This window comes from Nothoprocta perdicaria, unplaced genomic scaffold (assembly GCF_003342845.1).
Source record: "Nothoprocta perdicaria isolate Ctin4 unplaced genomic scaffold, notPer1 scaffold_169, whole genome shotgun sequence".
In the NCBI taxonomy this organism is placed as follows: Eukaryota; Metazoa; Chordata; class Aves; order Tinamiformes; family Tinamidae; genus Nothoprocta; species Nothoprocta perdicaria.
The window spans coordinates 960,306-983,859 of NW_020454860.1; the positions used below are offsets into that span (position 1 = coordinate 960,306).

At 34.3% G+C, this 23,554-nt stretch overlaps 1 protein-coding gene across 1 annotated transcript in view; it reads right to left on the reverse strand.

Annotated features, from left to right (window-relative positions):
• Positions 1–23,554, reverse strand: part of ABI3BP (ABI family member 3 binding protein) — a 152,218-nt gene that overhangs the window by 92,810 nt on the left and 35,854 nt on the right. The window contains exons 5-13 of the mRNA XM_026035896.1: positions 18,251–18,253; positions 17,459–17,640; positions 14,363–14,424; positions 9,936–9,987; positions 9,174–9,236; positions 8,064–8,159; positions 5,936–6,013; positions 2,167–2,247; positions 529–603 (exon numbers count right to left, since the gene is read on the reverse strand). Coding sequence (XP_025891681.1) covers positions 529–603; positions 2,167–2,247; positions 5,936–6,013; positions 8,064–8,159; positions 9,174–9,236; positions 9,936–9,987; positions 14,363–14,424; positions 17,459–17,640; positions 18,251–18,253 — 692 coding nt within the window. The remainder of the gene's footprint in view (positions 1–528; positions 604–2,166; positions 2,248–5,935; positions 6,014–8,063; positions 8,160–9,173; positions 9,237–9,935; positions 9,988–14,362; positions 14,425–17,458; positions 17,641–18,250; positions 18,254–23,554) is intronic.

Sequence of the window (23,554 nt, forward strand, 5' to 3'; positions counted from 1 at the left end):
ATCAGACAAATGAAAACATGACTACAGATTTAAGCAAACATTGAATGTTTGCAATCTATATAAATTATGGCCCTATCTTATCCAAATGAATAAATATTTAGTGAATGGCATGAAAATCCGCTGAATTAATGAAGAAATATTCTTTGTATTCTGAGGAACAGAACCTCAACTGTGAAACACACCCAATCTAGAGGGGGTAGACAGAGGAACCTCCAAGAAAATTTCAAAATGAAGAGTGCAGGTTATAGCGAAGTATTGATTGCCATCATCACTCCATAGACAAAGGGCAGCATGTTTATGAATCAAGCATTAATCTGGAACATCATGTCATTAAAATRGTACAAAACCATACTTAGAATAAAGGAAAACATAAAAAAAAAAAAAAAACTGTGAAGAAATCACTAACAGCTGTCACGTAGAAATATATTATGGCAGTTGAAGTGTTAGAAAGTGTGAGCCACAGAACAAAGAAAAGAATGAAATAATATTATGCTGAAATTTACTCTAATTTACAAACAAAATTATTACCAAGTTCTGTCAGTAGACTTTTTGGAGCATCATATGTTCTGGATCCAGGAGGACGTGGCTGTATTTCATTAGAAGCTATGATAAAAGAAATAATTAAGGCTTTATTTGACGAAGAAAATTACAAGACACTGCATGGAACTGTATTCTGGCTTAAATCGTCCATCACTGAAACAAAAAAAAAAAAAAAAAAAAAAAAAAAAAAAACTAATACAGAAAAAAATCCTATAAATTTTTCATTNACTGCATGGAACTGTATTCTGGCTTAAATCGTCCATAAAAAAAAAAAAAAAAAAGGAAAAAAGGAAAAAAAGAGTTTCTAATACAGAAAAAAATCCTATAAATTTTTCATTTACAGCAGTGTGTGGAATACAAATCAAATCTCCATTTTCTCTAATCACAATATAAGAACCAGAAAGCAGAGAAAATTGGTAGAGAAAATAATTAGTGAACATCCATCAGCAGCGATGTCCATCTAGGCTGGAATTAAATCAAGGCTTGTTTTAATTAAATTTCATATTTTTGCTTTGAAAGGGATGACACAAAACCAGGAAGTTGGACCCTACTTAAAGTAAATAAATAAGTAAAAGATTGAAGATTAGATTGAAACCAACTAGGAACAAAGAGCCACAAATACCACCAAAAATTCCTCAGGGGTTTTGAAGAGCAGATGTTTTAGCTTTAATAAATTCTGGAAACTTGCTTGCAACTGTAAGTGAATATGAAAGTGAGAGTATGACATTGACATGAATCAACAGGAGTATTTAAAAATATATTTGTGAAAAGGCATTGAATTTCCCCTCCATGTGGTATATCTATGTCTGAATGCAGATAAACGGTCACAAACTTTTTCTTTATCAAATATCATCCCATAATTATGCTATCTGGGCTTTAGAAAAATGTAATCAATTAAAAAAAAAAATCTAATGCTTATGTTCATGTCCATAATTTTGAATGGTTTTGAGGTTACATTATAGGTAGCTAAATCAACACTGGAAAATTCAGAATTTTGAATGTAAGAAAACTGTGGATACTGCTGCAAAACACAAAGTGAATAATGTTAATAAAGCTTCTTATGACGATAACTAATCTTTCATTATAAGAACGCTCTATCAAAAAAAAATCACTAGATCCCCTTCTTTTTTTTCCCTCTAAGAAAAGTAGAGGGATCATGACCCATACAATGTCGTACTTTGCTTTTACATCACTGTTCACGCTGCCTAAATGAAGCTGTCATTAAAAAAAAAAAAAAAAAGAAAAAAAGAAAGAAAGAACAAGGCATTCATTATTTTGGTTCAATCACTGAGGTTCCTGTAACTGTTGTTATCAGTCATTCATATCACCTAGAAAAGATAGAGAACATTACTTAATTTTAAAAATAACAAAAAAAAAGACTGAATCACCCCATCTGAGAGGAGTAATAATACATATGATGACCACCGATCCGTCGGAGCCGAACACATTGTGCATTACACTTCATATATATAATAAGATGCTGGAAATTCAATGTGAACAAGTAAATTCTAGTCAGGGCTTTCATCTGAAGAGGCTCACTACTGAGGTGATGGAGCAAATAGTAGAAAATTCTTCTGGAAGGGAAAAAAGTTTACAGAGAAAATAAAAATCAGTAAAATTATTTACCCAGTATGCTTTGAGTTTGCTCCAATTCTGGTTTAGGTGTTGATTTTAATTCCTCAGGTCCATTGCTTTTCTCAGTTTTGGCTAGAAAAAAGAACCTTGATTTAATTCTGAATCCCTCTGAGCTTTTGCTTAACCAATATCCATTGCCCACTTTTTTTCTTCAACATGGTTTTGCCACTTGCAGTGGCTCCATTAATATTAATTTGATTTCTCATTTTGGTTTCAGTTGTGAAATTCATATGCTGCAATTTTATGGGCATATTAGGCTATAGGAAAATATATATCACAAAGAGCAACAGTAAAATCAGCAGCTCAAACTGTTTATGTGACAATTTCCCAATTTTGTTACAAAATCCCTCCCTGTAATTTCACAAGTGTACATACAAATACTTTGTCTGGATTCGGCTTCTTTTTTTTTTTTAATATCTTTCTAATGCAAAAATTTACAGATGGAGAAGAAAAGATTCACCTATAATAGGTTAGGTTTTCTCTTAGCTCTAGTAACAACAATATAAAGCAATACAATTCACTTTTTTGATTTTATTCTTTCTTCTATTTCTAAAACAAAGTAAAGAAGGGCAGTTTATTAAACCATCAGTCAACATATCCAAACTGAATGGCAACTATACTTTAATAAGCTACAGYATAAATATACTCTTTCAGTTATTATGCACTTATACTTTGTTATATGTTGTTACACTTAATTTCTAAGGCATGTAAGCCAAGATCTTTTTTTTTTTTTTTTTTAACTATTCTATTGGAAGCCTCATAGGACTTAATCAGTCATAAAGAAAAAATAATTAATCATCTCAGATTGCAAAATGAAAAATCTTATTGATATGAAACAGAGGATGACAGAGCTCACATGTGATATTAGCATTAATTCCCTCCACAGTGCAAATAACAATATTTAGTGCATGTTGATTTCTAGGGGAGATATTTAATACTAATGTTGAGATTCAATATAAGTTTTAGTATTTTAATTTAAAAAAAAGATCACTTTTTTCATTTTGAGCTACAATAGAAGGGGTTATTTTTGCTTTTCCAACATGCTTTCTTCATACTTTTTCCACAATGTGCTAAGCATGCTCTTCACAGACATAGGCAAGTTTATAAGCTTATTATTTCATTTCTTGAAGGTACTGTTTTCCAATTTTGTATACTAAAGACAGTCACTACTAAGGTTATAAAAATAATGCTTTTTGGTTTGGATGTTTTTTCAGAGCCACAAAAGCTGAAATCACCACATATGCTGCATTATAAGGACCCAATTTAATTTCTGTTGAAGTCAGTGACAGTGCTGCTACCAACACCAATGAAAGAGGGATTCAGTTCTATAGAGAAGTCAAAACAAATCATCTCTACAAAACTTTTTGGAGAAAATTCATCCACAAGAGATCTAGAAACATAAAGAATGAACCTGTCCTCCAGAGTACTTCCAAAGATACCATTTCTCATTGCTAAAATATAACCATGAAATAAAAAACACATCAGCAAAAACAAACATTTAGAACTCATTAAACCCTTTTTTTTTTAAGGGTCAGCTGGTTAAGTTTTCATATGAAGCACATGTCCTGGCAACCAATTTAGCTGAGTAATTTGAAGGATAAAAGGCATGCCTACGATTAGGATGAAAGAAACCAGACTCTGCTGTTCTTGCACATAATCTTGTAGAGATGAAGTAAAGAAACAGCAGGCTGTTATGCCCAAAAGAGATACAGGAAACAAATACTTTAGGCAATGGAAGTTAAATTACAGGAAAAGAGTTATCTACCCGGAGAAGCCTCTGGCTTTCCCAGGGCAGGAGGTTTTACATTCTCCTGGGCTGGCTTGAAGGTGGCTCCTGAGGAAATGGTTAACACAACCACACAAGGCAAGGGGGTTTACTGCCACAGCATGGAATACAGAAGGCATGTAGGCAACGTTTTTATTTTTCTCGTAACTTCTCTTGACAGTGAAATCTCAGTGAATACAAGCTCCTCTTTTTCTCCTCTGCTGGAATTTACACATTCAGATGGAAACAGTAATTGCACTCAGGCCACTGGAGCACAATGTGAAGTTGTCCAAACGTAAGCAGGGGCCAGGAAGCAGCACAGGAGAAATAGAGCTTGGGAAGCAGGACAGTAAAAATTGCTCCTTACTGAGCACTGAACCTATATTGGATTCACAGCTGATACTTTTCATTTAGAACCTCTTGTCTGCTTCACAAATCTACTACTGATACACTTTTGGCACAATCCTTTTCACACAGAAATAACCTACTCTTAAAAAAATTTTTTTTTCCATGCCCTGGACAAATGAGCTGATATTTTTACTGTTGGCCAGCTTCAAATACCCTGTGAAGTTAATAAAAGGTGTACACTTGATTCAAGTGAGAGAAAAATAAAGTAGCAGTTTGAATGACATGAGACAGTGTTTTAAAGAATGAAAAAAAAGGCCATTACAAATTGATGCTGTTGTGTTAAGAGTAAATTGCTCTTATTCTTAAGTGGAAAATATTGTAGCAATCCTGACACAAATGAAGCCAGGATTTTGCTCGCTAAAAAGTCTTTCCATGGTAATTTATGCCAAGGCAGGGGAGGACTGAAAATAAAGAAATGGTGCGATGTCTTTTTGACAAATAGACAAAAAAAAAAAAAAAATTGAACCACATCACATTGCAAAACTTGCCTTTCAGCCAAAAACTCAAAAACTAGAGGACTGTTGGAGCAGCCCTGCTCATGAAGCCTTTCAGCTAGCTGAAATCCAGACACAAATTACACACAAACTTCAGCTATATGCAGCTCCACCTAAAGCCATATTCCATTGTCACTTTTGGCAGAGTGAATAATTAGTGCCTTATCTTACATGAATCAAGATGATTTTCAAATGGGTAAAAACTAAATGAAAGGCCCTATCACTAATTTCAATTAATTGTGCCTCAATAATCCCTGTCTCTTAAACATAACCTTTGCAAAAGATCTGTGCTCAGAATCATTTCTGAAACTCTTGCTAAGATATATACTTATGTGTGTATATATATAWAAATTATCATTAAAAAGACAGTACTTGCTAATTATCATATATACTGAGACTCTATCCAACTTCATAAAAATGTAATTTTATGTTGCGTCCATGTGACCTAACATTGAATACAAATTTAGGATCAGATTCTGTATTCCTCTCCTGTGTATATGAACAGTATGTGAAAGAAGTAAGGAACACAGAAGTTCATAAGTAAACTCAGATGGAACTCCATGCTGTCATCACCCGCAGTTCTAAAACAGAGCCAAACTTGTAACTGTTCAGCTTAATCTAACAGAAACATTTTGAAAAATCAAAGCTCTTATTCCTAATTTCCTCATTTATGTATTTTATGAAAATCGGAAGTTCAAGACACATCACAAGGAGGAGATTTTTCTTTCTCTATTTTTTCACAGTTTCACAGTTACAGGTTTTCACAGTTTTTCACATTTTTTTTCATGTCACATCCCAGGCAGAATTTTCTTTCCTATTTTTCAAAGTTTCAAGGAACCTAGCACCTCACAAAGGTATAATTCTTATTCCAAGCGTTTTTACCAACTTAGCCTTTGGAGCATTTGGATATCTGCTCCAAAATAATGTTCAGATCCCACACACTGCTCTGTGCTACTAACTCAGTTACACTATGCTCCTGCCTTCCAACTCCTGCCCACAACTGCAGATTAAATAACATAAAGACTGACTTTAGTTTTTTATATTATTTGGCAAAGATATTCAACAAGGTTTCTAAAAACAGAATTCTCATTACCTGGCAGGACCTGTGGGGAGATTTCTTGAACTTCTGGTGTTTTGGATTCAGCAGGCCATAGCTGAGTTTCATTCTTAGCTAAATGGACAAAGAGATTAGAGAGTAATAGCAAAGCTGCATCTGCTCTGTTCCACTGCAGATTTATTTCTGTCTCACTTCGGTTTGCCAAAGTAAACTGACATGGATAAGTGTGGAAAGCTCCACATTTTAGAATCAATGAACTTYTCGCTCCACACCCAGTACAAGCATCTGTCTTACTATCTTAAACAAATATTCCTTCAAAATAACATTTACAGTAAGGAATTTAATGCCTTTGGAGTCATTAGTTTCACAGTGCAAAACGGCTTTCAGAGTTCTTCATYTGTCTAGTATTTTAGCATTAACAGTAATTTTTTCAAAATCTGAAGTTTCAATACAGAATGACCTATTTAAACAAATTTCCAAATACACCAGTAATGCCTCTATTCTCCTTCACATTGTATCTATCTATCTATCTGTCTGTCTATCTATCTATCTATCAATCATATCATCACCTACAGTAACARGACAACAGACTTCCAGTCTAAAGCCTGCTGTATTTATACAAAAGCAGCAGTGAGCATCATGGGAATTAATTTGTTAAAAGCAATTTAACAAGTCTGGAGTACAGAGGAATAGTTATGCTTGGTGGTGGATCTAGGGAAAATAAATTACCTTTGGCTTGAATAGTAGTTGATTTTTGTTCACTGAGGAATAAGGCAATTGATACTGTGTTATGAACTCTTCTGTTTTTTTAGGATAATTATTTTTAGAAATTACTAAGTTTTAAACTAAGTAAACAGAAAATAACTGCTAAAAAACTGCTTACAGATTTCAATAAATATGATATCCTGCAGAGCATTATTTTGACCCTCTATAATTGGAATACATCACAAATTCACAGCTTCACACACAGCATAATTTTTACTGAAATTTATTATAGTCATACATTRTTCTCAGACATCAGTGAAGGACATTTATATGTCCTTTGTTATATTTTATATACAAATATATTTGGACCATATGGAAGGAAACTCACTTCTTTTTGTAGATTATTTTATATATTTCAATTATTTGTCAGAATAATTTGGCTCTGCAAGCAAAATGATTCTTTCCTGTTTTATACTCCTTCAAAATTCATCACTCCCCTGAGTATACACCCAGGTACTTGATGTTCTCTGGTGTGGAACACATAGTAAACAGTGCAAAACAAGAGAGAGCATCACTTGTCTACTCTGATTATTTTCAGAAAGCGTTTGTGCTCCTCTGTGACACAGAGTGCTTCCAAACTACCATCACATCATCTGCTCTGACAAGTCAGAACATCTACATTTAGGAATACAAGTTCTGCACTAAGCCATCTCAGGGGAGCTGAGACTACCTTTGCATTTTCCCCATCTTATGCTCATTCATGTTTTACTATTTTTACTGCATGCAGTACTGAACCTTATGACCTGTTTTAAAATACAACAGCTTTTTGGTTACTTGCACATCATATACATTTTAAAATTGGGCTAACAATAATGATCTCGTTGTTTGCTACCTTTTCTTTTTCAAAGAAGCATGAATTATCAAGTTAGCAATGCAACAAATACAGTTACCGCAATTCAATAATGCTCTATAATGTTAATACTGTGATTAAGTTTTCCTATTTAGCTTTATTTTGTCAGTAACTGCAGCTGATTCTTGTAGCCTTCACTTGTCAAATGCTGGCAAACACCACTTCACTCCAGATACCAATTTTTAAGGAATTCAGCCTCATTTATATATCTGAATACCATCTACTTCTACCCTGACATACACATGCTGTCTTAACATGATCAAATACTGCAAAGGAAACCAGTCTGAGAATGTGTTATGGCCAAAAAGGAAGCAAACAAAGCAGAAATAAGAAAGGAAAAAAAGGAAAAAAAAATGACCCACTTTTTAAGGGTTCAGATTTTTAAAGTATGTGAATTTTTACCAGGTCTTCTAATGTCAAACTAACTATTAATTAAGCGCAAGAAGAAAGAGGGGGAAAAAAGTGACAATTCACTCTACATACACATTCTCACCATTACACTTCTGATACTGTTTATGAACAATATCAGCTTAACTTATATCTGCTTACCCATCTTTTTCTTAGATATTTGAGATAGGTCTTCTATTGTCAGAGGAGGAGGAAGTTTCTGTTGAGTTTCATTGAGTCCTGGAACAATAAGGTGCACTGCACAGAGAGGCGAGTGAGCCGTGATTTCAAGAAAGGGACAAACAATGCAAAATCTGCACTCTTAAGCAGCTACGGCTGAACTGTTAGGAGTTTAGCCTGAGTATCTAGGAAATTAGTTAGTTTAGTAATTATTCATCCTACTTAATGCCAATTCCCCTTTAAAATGGTGCCCTGTATTAGCACCGTTTCACTGAAAAGCAAAAAAAAAAAAAGCCATGACCCCGGAATACTCTTGTGCCACAGATACTGATGTGCTCAGAAGAACACCAACTACTTTGTTTATATGTATTTAAGTCTGGTCTATCAATAAATATATTGATATTTAAACTCACATCAAGTAGCTTATGTCAAATTCCAATCTATGTAAAGTATTTCCATATGAAATGGAACACTTCCCTGAATTTAGGAATTAATTTCTTATAAGATGCATGGTGCAGYGAGCCTTTCTTATGTATTCCATACAGAGTAGTAGATCACCAAACTAAGCACTATACGATATATATTGGCCCATTTTTCTTTTCTAAACCAACGCTGCATATTCCTGCAGGTCACATGAGAACAGAAAAAATGGAACTGAATGGCTTCAGGGAAAGAGTAATGCCCTCAGATATGTAACATACATTACTGGAGCCTAATTATCAGTATAGGTTCATGTATGTAGGTGGTATCTTATTAATTTAGAAGACAAATGTAGAATCTCTGATCTCAACAAGGTCTTTGCCACACAACTTTACCTGAGGTATGAAAGAACTTCTTAGCTCAGATAGCAACAGTGTCTTCTTCAAAATGTTATGACAATAAAGCTGTCCTGTTTCCCTTAGGCTACATCATCCCTGAATCATCTGTATCACCACAAACTATCTGTACCACCACAAATACAGTCTGAACTGTATTTCAGTTCAGGATGTAAATTTCCTTATGTGCTTTATAAAGAAATAACTTTCAAGAGCAAGAAAAACAAAGACATTTACACAGACGATAAAAAAAGTAGTAAAAATATCTTCTAATCACCTAATATTGCTCCTGGCAGAGAAGAAATATCTGAAGTCTTTGACAGCGTCCGATTTTGAATAACTGTGGAAACAACATAATATATTAGAAAATCATTAAAACACCCAYAAATGGGGTACAACACAAACACAAAACCACACAGAGACAAGCCTCAGCATTCAGAAAGCCTTCCCTCAATTTAATACTTAGAGATGAGGACACCATCCTTGCATTTTCCATATCTACATTTAGCTTAAAACTGCACACTGCGGATTTCTTTTCTACTTCATCTCTTAACTAATCTCTTTCCCCTAGCATATCAGGTTGATGACATTAGTGAAAAACGACATTCTCTGCTTATGATGTCACAGAGCATTCTCCAATCCAACACATCTCCCTRCCATTTGTGTGTCTTCAAAATAAGATGCTTCTTTTCATACCTGAATATTATTATTCACAGGTGGGAGAACAACAGATCTGGACAATCCAGTTGAGCAAAATATCAAAGCAGAGATTTGAACAAACTAGAATCTAGTTCAGGAGTTCAGCTAGTTATTTTTAACTGCAGTTTAGTATCTCATTTTACTAACACAGATGGATAATAACATACTAGTATTTGAAGAAAATTATATTTTGTAAGCTCCTGCTTATTTTAAAAGGAAAGTCAYGTTCTTATCTATCACATTCTTATCTATCAGAATATTGTGATTTGCTTTAGATTTAAGTACTTGCTTTACTCTTACAGAACATATGAAACAGTTGGAAAAAAATGCACAGAATTACCTTGTTTGATTATTGTGACAGGGACTAACTTCTTATTATCTCTTAGAGTAAGCTGAAGAAAGACAGAGAAGAGGAAAAAAAATGGGATAACTGCCATAATAGTAATTGAACTTTGCCAGTAACAAAAGCAGAGGGCTCCAATCCAATTCCTCGCCTGCCCCAAGTTAACACTGGATATGGCCCTGGCTCCAGTCACTGTGCTATTGCTTCAACTCCCATGGGCCAGCATAGTAATAAAGCATTTTATCTCCTTCATTTGGCTCAAGCACATTATTTTGCTTCATAAAAACACAATATTTGATGGCTTAGGAATCCCCAACTCTGTCTTCTTTTAAGAACCTCTTGAGCACTCACTGGGGAGTAGGCCAAAAAAATAAGAAACACTGACATTTAACTAGCGGAAAGCATCTGAAACTCATGAAGTCACAAATATAAATTGTATTTATACCATTTGATGCCATCAAATTGTAGACACTCTTTTGAGATCAAAGTCAAAAATGGGYAAAATAGCTATACTTCAGAAAAATCAGAATATCCTCTAAGAAACACAGTCTGTGCATACAAAGGATCTCAGTCCAAGAAATGTGATTAATAAGATCTACTTTGGAACAGCAAAATGGGAAAGCAAGGAGATGTATAATAATAATAATTCTTAGAAGAACTTCCCAAACAAATTTAGGTGAAGAAAAAGGTTGATGCACAGCCACAACATGTAAAAGGGGAAGATGACTAAATAATGTAATGGCCTTTCACTAGCAGCTTACAGAGATGATTGAAAAGAATTGAAAAGAACAGAGTAGGAATGTAAGAAAGTTACGTTAACACAGTACAGAATTTCATAGTACTTGTGGTTTTGTATACTGGTTATGGGACAAAGCATATTGTTTTGGCTGGAATTCTGTTTATTCTTTCAAATTGCAACCCATTTTCTCTTAATTTCACACACTGCTTCTCATATTTTAAGAATTCCTGTCAGAAATGGGAAGCAGATGGACATATACGGGTTTTAGCTGTAACCAGATGATTTCCAGCAACAGGCAGGGATAGACTGCCCTCAGCTCCCATCAGGGACCATGTGGATGAACTTCTAGAAAGGTTCAAATGAGTCAGTGTTTCAGAGTAACTGGGTCCTTTCAAATTCCTGGAATACCAAATTAACAGCTGTGACTTGTCCTTTTTTCTATTTCTGATCAGCTTTAAAGCTGCAGGACATCTCTTCAGGCCATCCACTGTTGCAAATGTGTGTGCTATGAAGTCCTAGCCAGCCTCTCCCTATCATATTCATAGATCAATTAATAATGAMATGATTAAGATTTCATGGGAAATAAAATGACTGATGGAGCCCCAGAGCTAGTCATCATATTTGCAAGCTATCTGGCTGCACTCACAGGATCCTAAAACACCAAGGATAGCCTTGGATACCAAGGATCCTAAAATATCAGGGAAGGCAGCTCTGTATTTTATGAAAGTTGTTACTGTCTGTCACCGGGTAACAACTTTGCATTGGTATCAGCGTCGCTTGAAATTAAGAGTAGGTTTCAATCACTATCATTTATGAAAAATATAAAATTATTTTGGACTCATAGTGCTAATTTTTCTTTATTAGTAGTAAGATTGATCACTCTGGCATTCTATTGAAAAAAAAATCCATTTCAGATATTCAACGCTTGAAGTACTTCTAGCACTCTTATTTAGATGACTAACAGATAGGATGAAATCCAGGTATCAGAAGACACCGCTCATTTTATTAGGCTTCTCAGTCTCTATAAAGCATCTAACATAGATATTTTGTTTCCTAAAACCTATTACTTGATCAAACCACTTGAAAAAAACGTGAGCTTATAACTATTAGGAGCGGATAAGTAAACTGTGTTTTCCAGACAAAGCACACAGAGAGAGGAGTGTAATGTATTGCTTTGATATCAGTGAAAAAGTAGAAGTGAGCTGTATCAAATGTTAGGTTTCTTTACCTCTGACCATGCACCTATGGCAAACTGTGTCAAGGATTGCACTTCACAGACACTTTGTCTAGAGGTATAAAGGTATTTTGTCAGGTCAAAAATACTTGGACTGAACAAGCTTTAAAATGCATCCATATTTTTTATCTGCAGTTTAACACATGATAGAAGATGAAAGCCTCATTCTCTGGCTAGGAGGGGAAAAAAAATTCAAAAACTCCAAAGAAGTCTCCACCCTTCCAACTGACATTGTGAAACTACAGGAACTTAAGCGACAGAAGAGGAAATTAATCTCTAGTGCGCACTCTCCACCCTGCCACCACCCATCATCACAAAAGGAAAAAGCATGATCATCTCCAGAGCTCCCTTTTTTTTTTTTTATTTCCCCCCTGCCTTTTTTTGCCAAGAGAAACACAAGCTGACATAGAACTGGTATTGAAAAGGCAGAAAGATTAGATGGACTGGTAATGTTCCTTTAATACAGCCTTTAAAAATGTCTCCTTATAGAGATGGAGCTAGAACAAAGGCTGGGTAAGTCAGTCTTTGGAGGAAAACACGGCACAAACAATGTTTGGCCCAAATAATGCTCCTTCTGGCTTTGCACTGATGATGCAATTGTATCACTGAAGGGTGCTCCACCTAGTACTGTGGAAGCTGAAGTCATACTGAAAACTTAAGGGCTGGCTTGTCGTCTGCATCCCCGCCTTTGTTTTACAGCTTCTTGCACTGCTGAAGTGAGAATGGCAACAGAACTTTTAGAATAAAYTTATTCTAGAGATTATTTTCAGGCCACTTCTGTGGCAAGCAATAGAGCAGTACTGCTATGGAGGTGAAAGTTGGGAAGCTGGCTAAAAAGATTAGATGTTGGCCTCAATCTTCATTACATACTTAAGCTGTACAAATATTTGGAGAACTATTTTAGCTCACTTTCTCAGGACTTCTCTCATGTAAGTGGCAACCTTGGTGTCACACAGCTGGCACAACAGAGTTAGGGTCTTGGCATACAGGGCTTGCTAGCAAAAAATAGAGTTTGCGCCCAGGGGGTCAAAGTAAAATACCTGGTCTTGGGCTGCCACATGCAACTTCAAAGACAACTTGAGATTGTGGGACCATTGAGATGAACAGTAGATGTGTCTTCATCAACACAAGATTAGTATTTTCCTCTATATCCAACCAACTAGCCATATTTTACTCACAGGTAAAGTATTTTCTCCTGCATGGGAATCATTACTGTGTTTTCAGTAACTGTGGCAYGTTTTTTACTGCTCTAATTCTGAATGTAATGCTATAATTAAACTTTTACTGTCCTAAACACTTAATTCTTCATCCATAAGAAAGTGCATGGATCGTGATTTGATTCCTGAATGATATCCATGTCACTATTAGGGAAAATATACAGTATTGTACAAAATTAAGTATGCAGATTGAAAAAAAATGGCCATTGAATTGCCATTTCCTATTGCAAAAAAAAAAAAAAAAAAAAAAATTAATAGCACAGAACTGTGAAGAACAGGTCCATGGAGTGTTCCTTTAAAAAAATTTCTTATGAACTGAGACTCTTAAATGGCTGAGGGAACAGAGATTTGAACAACTTTCTTAGGAAGTTTTTCCTTAGTCTATCTCATGGATAGTTCCTTAAAAAATAAACAAGCCTCCCCACCAGAACATATTTTGTAACTTCTGAAACTTGCATTTTGAAGAAAAAGCAAGAAAAAGAAATAGGGAGAAATGAGTTTAATTTTTTGCAATGCTCAGGAGTCAGGAATAAAATGGCTATTTKCCATTGTGTTAAGACTAGTCTACTAAGAAGCTCAATCAACTCTTCCTTCATTTCTGTTTCAGCTCTTGGAAGCAAATATTTCTGTATGTAAGTCTACAAATCTGTGAATCCCACCCACGTGCAATAATTAAATGAATTGCCTACTGAGGCAAACTAAGATGCCCTATCCATCTCCTTCTGGTTCTGTAAACACTTCACTGTACATGAAAACTACTACTGAATTTCTTAGGAAGACTGATGCCCTGAATATGTAAAAGATACCTCTGTGAAAAAATTGCACTACGTAATTGAAAAATAAACTCTCTGCAGGGACAGGTCATAACTATAGGAAATTATCTGAACATGATAAATATCACTGGTTAGCAAGTTTTGACTATACAAGTTGAAAAGAAGAAGCTGATTTTCACATTTAGAACTCACATGTTGAAACTATCAGCTTCATCTTTTTTAACCCAGAATCAGCAGGTTTGGTCATCTCAACTACTGGTCAGTCGTTTCAYCAATATATACATAAAGTGCCTTTCTATACAGTCTATTCAGTCTTAGATTCAGTCTTAGATTTATTTCTGGTATTGGGGATCTATGGCCATAATCTCTTTTTCACTTATTTTAATAGGGAATATTTTACCGTACAAATTAAAATTTCTTATCAAGAAAATAATCAAGAATAATACACTATTTCTGCATACCTGTGTTTGAGAATTAGGTATCAACTTGTACATATTCTGGAGTTGTCCATTTACTTTTTTATCTGATTTGAGAGAAAGAGAAATCAATATATAATTACTTCTTGGGTTTGTTTTTCAAATAAAAGCTAAGCAAGTTTTTCAATTACTGTAAACAGCTTTTGTAATAGCTAAGAAAATAAACAGAACTATTATAAGGTACAAAAWTACAATCTGGAGCAGTTTTCTTTGGTCTTTTTCTCCAGATTTTCTTTTATTACTATTATTTCTTACATCTGCAAATTCTCTTCTTACTATATTGACATGAAGGAAATCAAGTATACCCTTTTTGTTCCACCTCAGGGGATATTTGAGTTGAAGGGGCCTTTGTGATTTCCTAAAGAGAAGTCTTAGTCAAGATAATTCTTTAATCGAATTAATTTAACAGAAAAAAATAATTTACAACAAAGAAACATGAATGACGAGGAATGGCTGCATCTCAGTCTGTCAGGATGATACCACCAACAGGTGCTGTTTGAAAACAGTGTGTTTTAAGTCAGACTAAAGTAACTGATGGATTTTTCTCTGTAGCCATTTCTCATTTTTCTCGGTAGCCTTTTCCTGCCATACTAGGAAGCAGGTACAAGGTACTGAGGCTTGAAGCCTCACAAGCTTCCTGTGACAGAGCTGTAAATAGAAAGGAGTTACTGCTCCTTCCCCCCAGGTCTGTGATTCTAATATGATACCTCAAACTTTGTTTACCACTTCCATCTAGACACTATTTCACTCCTTTCAAATCAACAGGCTCATAAACAAAAGCATACCAATCATTATACACCTTGATGTCTTCACTGTTCTTTATCAAATAGTCAAAAAAAAAAAAAAAAAAAAAAGCTATAAAAATTATTCAATTGCGAAACAGATTTACAGGCTCTTGTGAAACTATTACTATTACTGATCTTGTGAGTAATCTTTTACAAAGCTGACTTTTCTCCTTTGGTACTTTCTATCACTGAACTTTATTTCACTAGTGTTTTTCTTTCTAATCTGCCAAGCTATTCATAATATTCATGACACAATTATCTTTGCTAAAACTCTTTTTTTCATTTTTCCAAATATGTAACTCTGTATGAATAAAGTGTTCATTCTGTTCAACAACCATCCCATTATTTCCTTAATGGGCTACATAGCAATTTAATTTCAGATCACCAAGTAATTCATTTCTAGACAATTGCAAAAAAAAATTCATTTTAAGGAATTTTTTTTATCATCTGTCACACTTTTTATGTCCCATCATCTCACTAAGCTGTGGACTAAAAACTGATGCTTAGTCCTTTTTTTGAAGGATTATTTTATCCAGAAGTTTCTTCAGACCAGAACCAGAAAATGCTCACTATTTCAGGTTACAAAATATAGACTGAAAGGGAAATCGCAGTCCCCAGTATTTAGTTGTTGCAGTAGAACCTGCTTAATATACAAGCTTACAATCTGAAAAAATAAATCTCATCTGAAAAGAACAGAAACTATGACAAGGAAGTATCTTTCAAACCGAGTCACCCCCACAGCTTACAGGAATGATTTTTCTGGTATATAAAAAGCATGATGTCCATAAAAATATTTTTTASACATCTATGATTTACAGATTCGATTCTTTCAGTGGCCACACTTTTATCATACTATCTTGAACAGTATGTTAAATTATGAATAATGTCTTTATCCCCTCTAAGTGTTCAAAAGTATTCTAGCACTTTTTCTACAGCCTCCTAGCAAGTGTTTAAAATCTGAGGAAAATTACCATTTGTTGTATTTGTTGTTCTGAAGCACTGCTTCCTTTTATGGAACAGATACAGGAAAACACCACCACCATTCTCTGTTTTAAGCTCACAGGATAACAATGGCATCATTCTGGATTGCTTCCACGACTCTAAGGGGGCTAGGCAGATACTTTGGAGTTACAGCATTTTGGTTTATGTTGAAGGCCAGTGGGATTTACACTACATGAGGGCTTTTGTAGCTCACATGCTACAAAAGCCAATCTACAGCTCTCTTCCCTCCCCTTGAGCATACTGAGCTATAGCTTGAAACTGAGGCCCAACCCAAATTTCAGAAATCTCACATGAATAAGGCTCTTTTATGAGACTTGCCTTTCTTTTTTCTAGTCAAGCTTAAAATACTGAGGATGATAGTTAATATTATCTTCTGACAAAAATCTTGCTCAGAAATTTCTTTATGTAAATGCTCAAGACCAGACAAGCTCAGTTAAGCCTCTCTCCTAAGAGGGAATTCCTCCATGACAGCAGTAAGCTTTTGAGCACTATGTGGCYTTTTTGGTGAATACTTTGATGCCACTTTGCATGCACGCTGCCCTGGAGCTTTAGATAAAAAATCTTGAAATAAGATTGAGAACAGCTGGAGATGCTACAATGCTTTCTCCATGAAAATCCAATCAATGACATACGTGAGAGATYATAGATACAAACACTTTTTGTAGAATTCCTTGATAAAAAAAAATTAACTTCAAACTGATTTTTTTAGCAGAATCACAAAGGGTTCTTTCTAGTTATTTATATACTTTAAAATGAAGAAAGTCACGTTCCAAGTCAAAATTCAATTTTTACTTTTATTGCTCCTGAGTATGGGGTCCACTGTGATGAATGCTGGATAGGTTAGGCTCCGTTCAGCTTTTAACCAGCTTGCACTTAACCAGCAGATATAAAATAGGGTTCAGGCAAGGACAGCTCTTTCTACCAACTCAAATTAACTGTGATCTTACCGTGCAAGCCTGAAGAAGGAAGCTTGGTCACAGGGAACAACACACAAACACCACATTACCTGTATCTAAACTGATCACCATTACTTTCTGGTGAAATCTTGCCTTTCAATCTGTAGCAGATCCCCTGCTATTTGCAATGAGAAGAGAGTGTTTGCCAAAAGAGTAGGTGGTAGTTTTTCAAATACACACTATTTCTAGTTTCATCAATACCTAAAACCGTAAAATTGGTTAAGGCATAGGAATGGTTTTCAAACAAGGAAAAAATGATAGTAGTTTATTTTAAGTAATATTATACTAATAGAAAAGCTGTCAAACTGAGTATCTATTAATCATTGCTAAATACTTACTAGACAGAACTGTCTTGTGATTTAAAGTCTTGCTCCAAATACTATCCTCTACGTTGTCTTTTACTCCAAATTCATAAAGTGTGTTTGGCTTCAGATTGTCCACTACTGTCTCTGTAACAGGACAAAGCTGAAAAACCCAATTCTTCTCTTTATCCTTTTCTCTGTAGCGAACCGTATAGAACCTGTTTGACAAAAACAAGCACATGAAAAGAGGTGTTTTTGTATGCATGTGTATAAGCATATGTAACTCACAGTTCTACAAATCGCAGCAGCAAGTGTATTTTATTAAGGAAAAAAAATGACATTCTCATTATTCGTATGGTTTGCGAACAAGCATGTGTGGTTCTGACCACAAACTTGCTCATCCTGCAAGTAGTTTCTACGATAATCCGACATATGCCAGAGCTACACAATGCAATCATCAGCCAATTAGTCAGGAAGCCTCAAACACTTTCTTAAAGTCTTTTATATATGGCCAGAGTAAGGTGTTTCCCCTAAAATTAGTCCAAAAATATTTGCAAGGGAAAAAGACTAATAGCTGACATTTATGCAATACATTGCTCAATTGTTTTTCACATTTAAAACAAAAGACTAAATCACAATGTTAGCTTTGGCAGTTTAAAATCCGTGACGTGAGGAATATGAACACGTTACGAAATTAAAATTAAAAAAACTATACAAATTGCCTAATGTCATCAAGCAGCACTATCCTGAAAAGCATGGCTGCAATGCTAGTGACTAGAAAGGAACACAAGGTTAATGATGAAAGTTATGGCACAAGGGCTCCACCACCTGCTACAGTGTCTCATCTTCAATGTACATCCTGTACGGCTGCCGAAAAAATTTTTTTTTGTACAAAAAGAAAAAAAAATTGGCAAGGTCAGGCAACTTTTCCAGAGTGTTACTGGAAATTGTTACATATATCAGAAATCAAATCCATCCATTGTTCTTATCCTTGTCACATTTGCATCAGCWGAAAAATGATGAATTCCAGAAAATTATATTTTCCCCACTGAACTAATAACTGCARGAGAACTAACACTATAAATCAAACAAAGTTCTGAAGCTTTATTTTCACAATCCATACCTAAGAGTAATTCAGCAGCAAAAAAGAAAAAAAAAATTCTCAATTTGCTTTGGGAGATTTAATCCAGATATTACATAGGAAAATATATGTAGATGAAGGAGAGAAGATCCAGAGAAAACAACCAATATGTCGTTTAACTAAGTTGCCAACACTGAGCAGTTTATAGAAGAGAGTATTAGTGTAAGACGAAAGGGAAATTTCTACTTTGCTATTAAAAGACAGTCCAAGGTGAGGCAAGTAGCAGTATTGCAAAATATATTCTTTGACAGTTATGAGATAAAAGTAAAGTCAAATTTATTTTCTCCACTCCAAAACTACCAGTTCTCTGTTTTATTAGTAACAGTTCAGAAATTTGAGCTTGGCTTATCTATACAAGAGAGAGATTATTGAATCTACTAAATAGTAATTCTCTAGATGACAAAATGAATGTCTCTGTTAACTCATGACTCTCTTCATTTGCTGTACTATTTTACATTCAAAACATGGTAACATCTATTAAAAAATAGATTTGCTTTTCAGTAATGATTAAAATCATCCATGGGCATGACAGTACCTCCCTGAGGGCTGGAATAGTTTCTTAGAAACATAATTTATGTCTTTATCACTCCAAGAGACCTGAGTAGAAAATATGTAACTCTTCATACATTTTCAAATGTATAGAAATATTTATTGTTTTCACTTAAATTTGTTTGCTACCTTTCCCTCCTTCKAAACCCAATGTTGTTTTTTCTTCCTCTAAACATTCAGAAGAAATGTATCAGAGGATATATTTAGTGACAAGTTTAAAAGCAAAGCAAGACAAGATTTTACTAGTTATTACCACAYCAGCGCCAGGCCCTAACATATATAATAGCAGTCTTTTTTTGAAGTGATGGTGAATAGTTTCCTTTGCTAGATGGGCTCCATTTGCATATGTGCATTTCGCAAAGTAAGGCTTGAAAAGAGAATAAATAGAATCAGTAATAAATATCCTCTCTCGTCTTTGAGATTCCTGGAACTGTACAATAAAGAAACAATTAATCCACGTCTTTATTTCTGTGGTCTACTCACACTTCATATGTCAAGCAATATATGATCTAGCTACAAGCTAGACTGACAAAGAATGATTTTACAATAAATTATTGGCAATGTTAACATGACAAGCAGTTCCTCTTCTCTATTCTCTTAGCCTCTTCATGCATAACAACAGAGACATAAATATAAACTAAGAAGTTACTTGAAATTTCTGCCACAAATAAATAAATCCCATCTGAAGCACAAATGAACCTTTCTGCACTCTGTATAGTCTTTTGGAAGAGACTTAGAATAAGTATAGACAGATTTAAAAATACGATGCAGTAATAAAACCTGGACATTTTCTTCCCAGCTTATCTGAAAAACAAAGTCTTTTTTCTTTTATGTTTATCCTTAAGTTTTCTTACCTTTTTCAAATGGGATAATTATCAAGTAACTATTTGGTGGCAAGAAAATATTTTTACTAATTTCAGTTCTACAAGATTCAAATTCAAGAGCTGCATCAGAAAAGAGCATAACTCCCTCCACCCCCAAAATTCTGTTTCATCTAAAGAGTCTTGAGTGGCTGCCCTATTTGCCTCTACTGCATATAGAGAGTGTTCTGGTTGTGAACATATCTGGACACCTGCAAATTCCTTCTCAATAATATGATGTAAAATACCAGGAAAACAACTCCAAGTTAGAAATCATCTTTCTCTGAATTTCAAAAGGCTATAAAAAAAACTGACAGGGAGACTATTGCAGATATGCCAAACTGTACYGCTAGAAACAGACACATGGAGAACAGGAGAAATGTGCTTCGCTGCCTAGTTTTCCAAGCCTGTAAAAACTTAACCAAGGATGCAGCTATTTCAGTGGCAACTTGCCACAACTGGTGTTAAAAAATCTGACTGTGATGACAGAACTTCTGCAATCCATTTCAATAGAAGGAAATCAAAGTTCAAGTTAGCGATCTGCAAAGCAACTCTGAATACCATAAATGTCCAAATTGTACACCAATATACACTTCTGGAGAAATAACATCATTTCTTTACAGACAATGAATTTAGGAATGAGATGTTTTGTTATTAAAGAATTCCTTTTTAAAGATTCCTTGTTAAATCTGACCAGCAAAATGCTAAGTGAAACGGCACTTCTACTCTTTCTATACTTGTTTCTATATTTGGTTCATAGTAATTTTTCTTTTTCTCTCTCTCTCTTTTTTTTTTTTTTTTTTTTTTTTTTCTCATTTTCTCCAAAGATTTATAACTAAGCTATATGTTACCTGATTGACTTTTAGCCCCAGAGCAAAAAAAACATAAAGTTTACTATTTTCTCTCTCTTTTTTTTTTTTTTTTTTTTTTTTTTTTGCTATCCACAAGCAGGATAGACAGCTGAAACTCTGCTTCCTATTACATAAGAGAGCAAAATATGATGACTGCCACATTAAAGTTGTTGCTCACATTTTTGGTTTGGAAATTAATGGAAATCCCACTCCCTTCTTTGAGTAGCAAAATTGTAGGCTAGACCAGCAAAACGTTGAGTTTTCATGCATCAGTATAAATGRCATTCTCTTGCCAAAAATGTCACCGTCATTTCTCTAACTGTTAACCAAATTCTTTTCTAGTACAGTCAAATATTTGGGTCGAAACAATTAAATCCTGGAAAACGTGTGAGACAGATGGTTTTATGAGATTTCCAGATTAAGTCAGTTTGTATAAATACTATGAGTTCTTTGGAACCTGTTCCATTCCAAAACTCCAAACAAATTAATCATGACTATTTTAGACACACATAGCAGTAAACAAACAATTAAGCCTTGGAGATACAGCAACATTTCTAATCTGTGATTTTATGTTGTCATAGATAAAAGATTATAAAACTTATTACATTTTTGTGAATATGAATGTAATCAGACTTTTAAAGAGACTATTCACATACATATATGCTTGTTTGTTCATATTTAGTTATTATTAGATGCATAGCATAACATTTTGTGTTAGAAAGGAAATGTGGAAATGATTTCMACTATGATTTTTGAGATGTCTAGTATTTCACAAATTGACACATAGCATTAAGCATACCATTTCCCTTTTGTTGCCAAATTTAATTGAAAGTAAGTCATGAACAGATGAAAGAACAAAGAAAGAGACACATCCTTGATGGCTACAGTTAAGTTTGCAAAGCATTTGCTAATGCAATTTTCATTTCTACATGATCTTTACAAGTCACTTCTTTGACTTCTTTAAGTAAAATTACTTAGTTGAATTGAAGAATTAGAGGCTCCAAAGAAGGATAGACTGACAACCAATCAAATTTTCCTGTGTTTAAACTTGACTTTCTGCCAACTGTCCCACAGCAGTAACTCAAAAGCATCTGAAATTCCAAAAGCTCATATGCTGCAGTATGTTTTCCTTAATGAATTCKGCTAAGTTTAAAATCCATTTTCTATGATATCCGAAACACAAACTGTGATTAAGTTGTCAGCTGCACAGTGACACAGACTTGTTGATATGCCCAAAATGGAATGCACGCAGCTGACTGAATTTGGAATTTTAAAAACCCTGCTTCTATGTGCTGTGTAACATAAGTATGGATTTTTTCTTTTTTCTTCTCTTTATTTATTTTTTAAATTTTCCTTTTAGGAGTGGGGGAGCAGATTTAGAATTAGAAAAACCTGCACAAAATGTAAATATGAATTAAGATCCTTATAGCGTAAGTAATGTAAATGCCAAACTGTCAATTCTTGATTTAAATATGCTGCATGAAAATAGTCTGCCTTCAGATTTACTATTTATATTGCACATGTATTTGAAGATTGCTTGTTTTAAAATTCAGATCACTTTATCCAGTAAAATATACAGACTGTCTTGCAGAGAATTCATGCGTTTTCTGATCCTTCCTCCCCTTTGACAAGCAACTGAAGTCCTGTTAAGACTCTGCTCTGTTTTGGGAGTTGTTGTAACCATAGGTAAGGCCAAGAAAAGACTACATGATAGCAGACTCTCTCTCTCTCTTTTTTTTTTTTTTTTCTTTTCTTTTTTTTTATTAAGACCTAGATGGACAGTAAATATACCTTCTAGTGTGTATATTATGACAGGTATTTCCATTAATGGTTGATTGAATCCTGAAATGTGGAAGAGAAAGAAAACAATTTCTTTTTTTTGGAACATATAAAAGAGAACTTTAACATTCTCCATTRGATACCTCATATAGGTATAGGAAAGTAAAAGATGCTGAGAAAGTTAGTAAAACCTTTCTGGTGTTACTAAATTGCTATTTCTTACATAAAACTAAATTGTTGTTGTTGTTGTTGTTTGGCTCATTTATTTATTTATTTATTTTTTAATTTGATTGCTAAACTGTGACTAGAGATGACGGCAACTTCAAGGAGGCTCTAAAATTTACCCTGTCTCCACCCCAATCACAGTGGCTATCATTGATTCTAACAAGTAAAGAAGATTTGGGATTGTCTTACAGAAAATGTTCAGCATTTTATCGACTCATGCTCTGCATTTCTGGCAAGTTGTATGAAAATAACTGAAGATGGTTTGCTTAAAAATGGCATGGATAAAATTCCTCAATTGGAGTTTCTTAAAGAACATTTTGTACAAATGAATGCTACATGTTTGCAATAAACAACTATATTGTAATTGTTTTACTGAAGCAACAGAATGAGCTTTGCATCATGAACTGTTTGACATTTCTTGCCTCCTATGAATAGAGTTTTGTTATTAATTCCAAAGAAAGTATTCTTAATAACACAAAAGATGATAAATAAAGCAAAAGATGATGGTGAGAACGTGGGTATATATGCATCCTGAACAACGAGAAAGGAAAACAATAAAAAAGATTAGAAAAATGGTGAACAAAGATTATCCATAGGTTTTACAAAATTTTGCACATTTGAATGGAGCTTCATATTACGTAAATAAAAAAACAACAAAAACACTGCCGTTAAGAGAAGAATACAAAGAGAGAAACAAAATGTCAGAGTAGGAAAAATATAAATATTA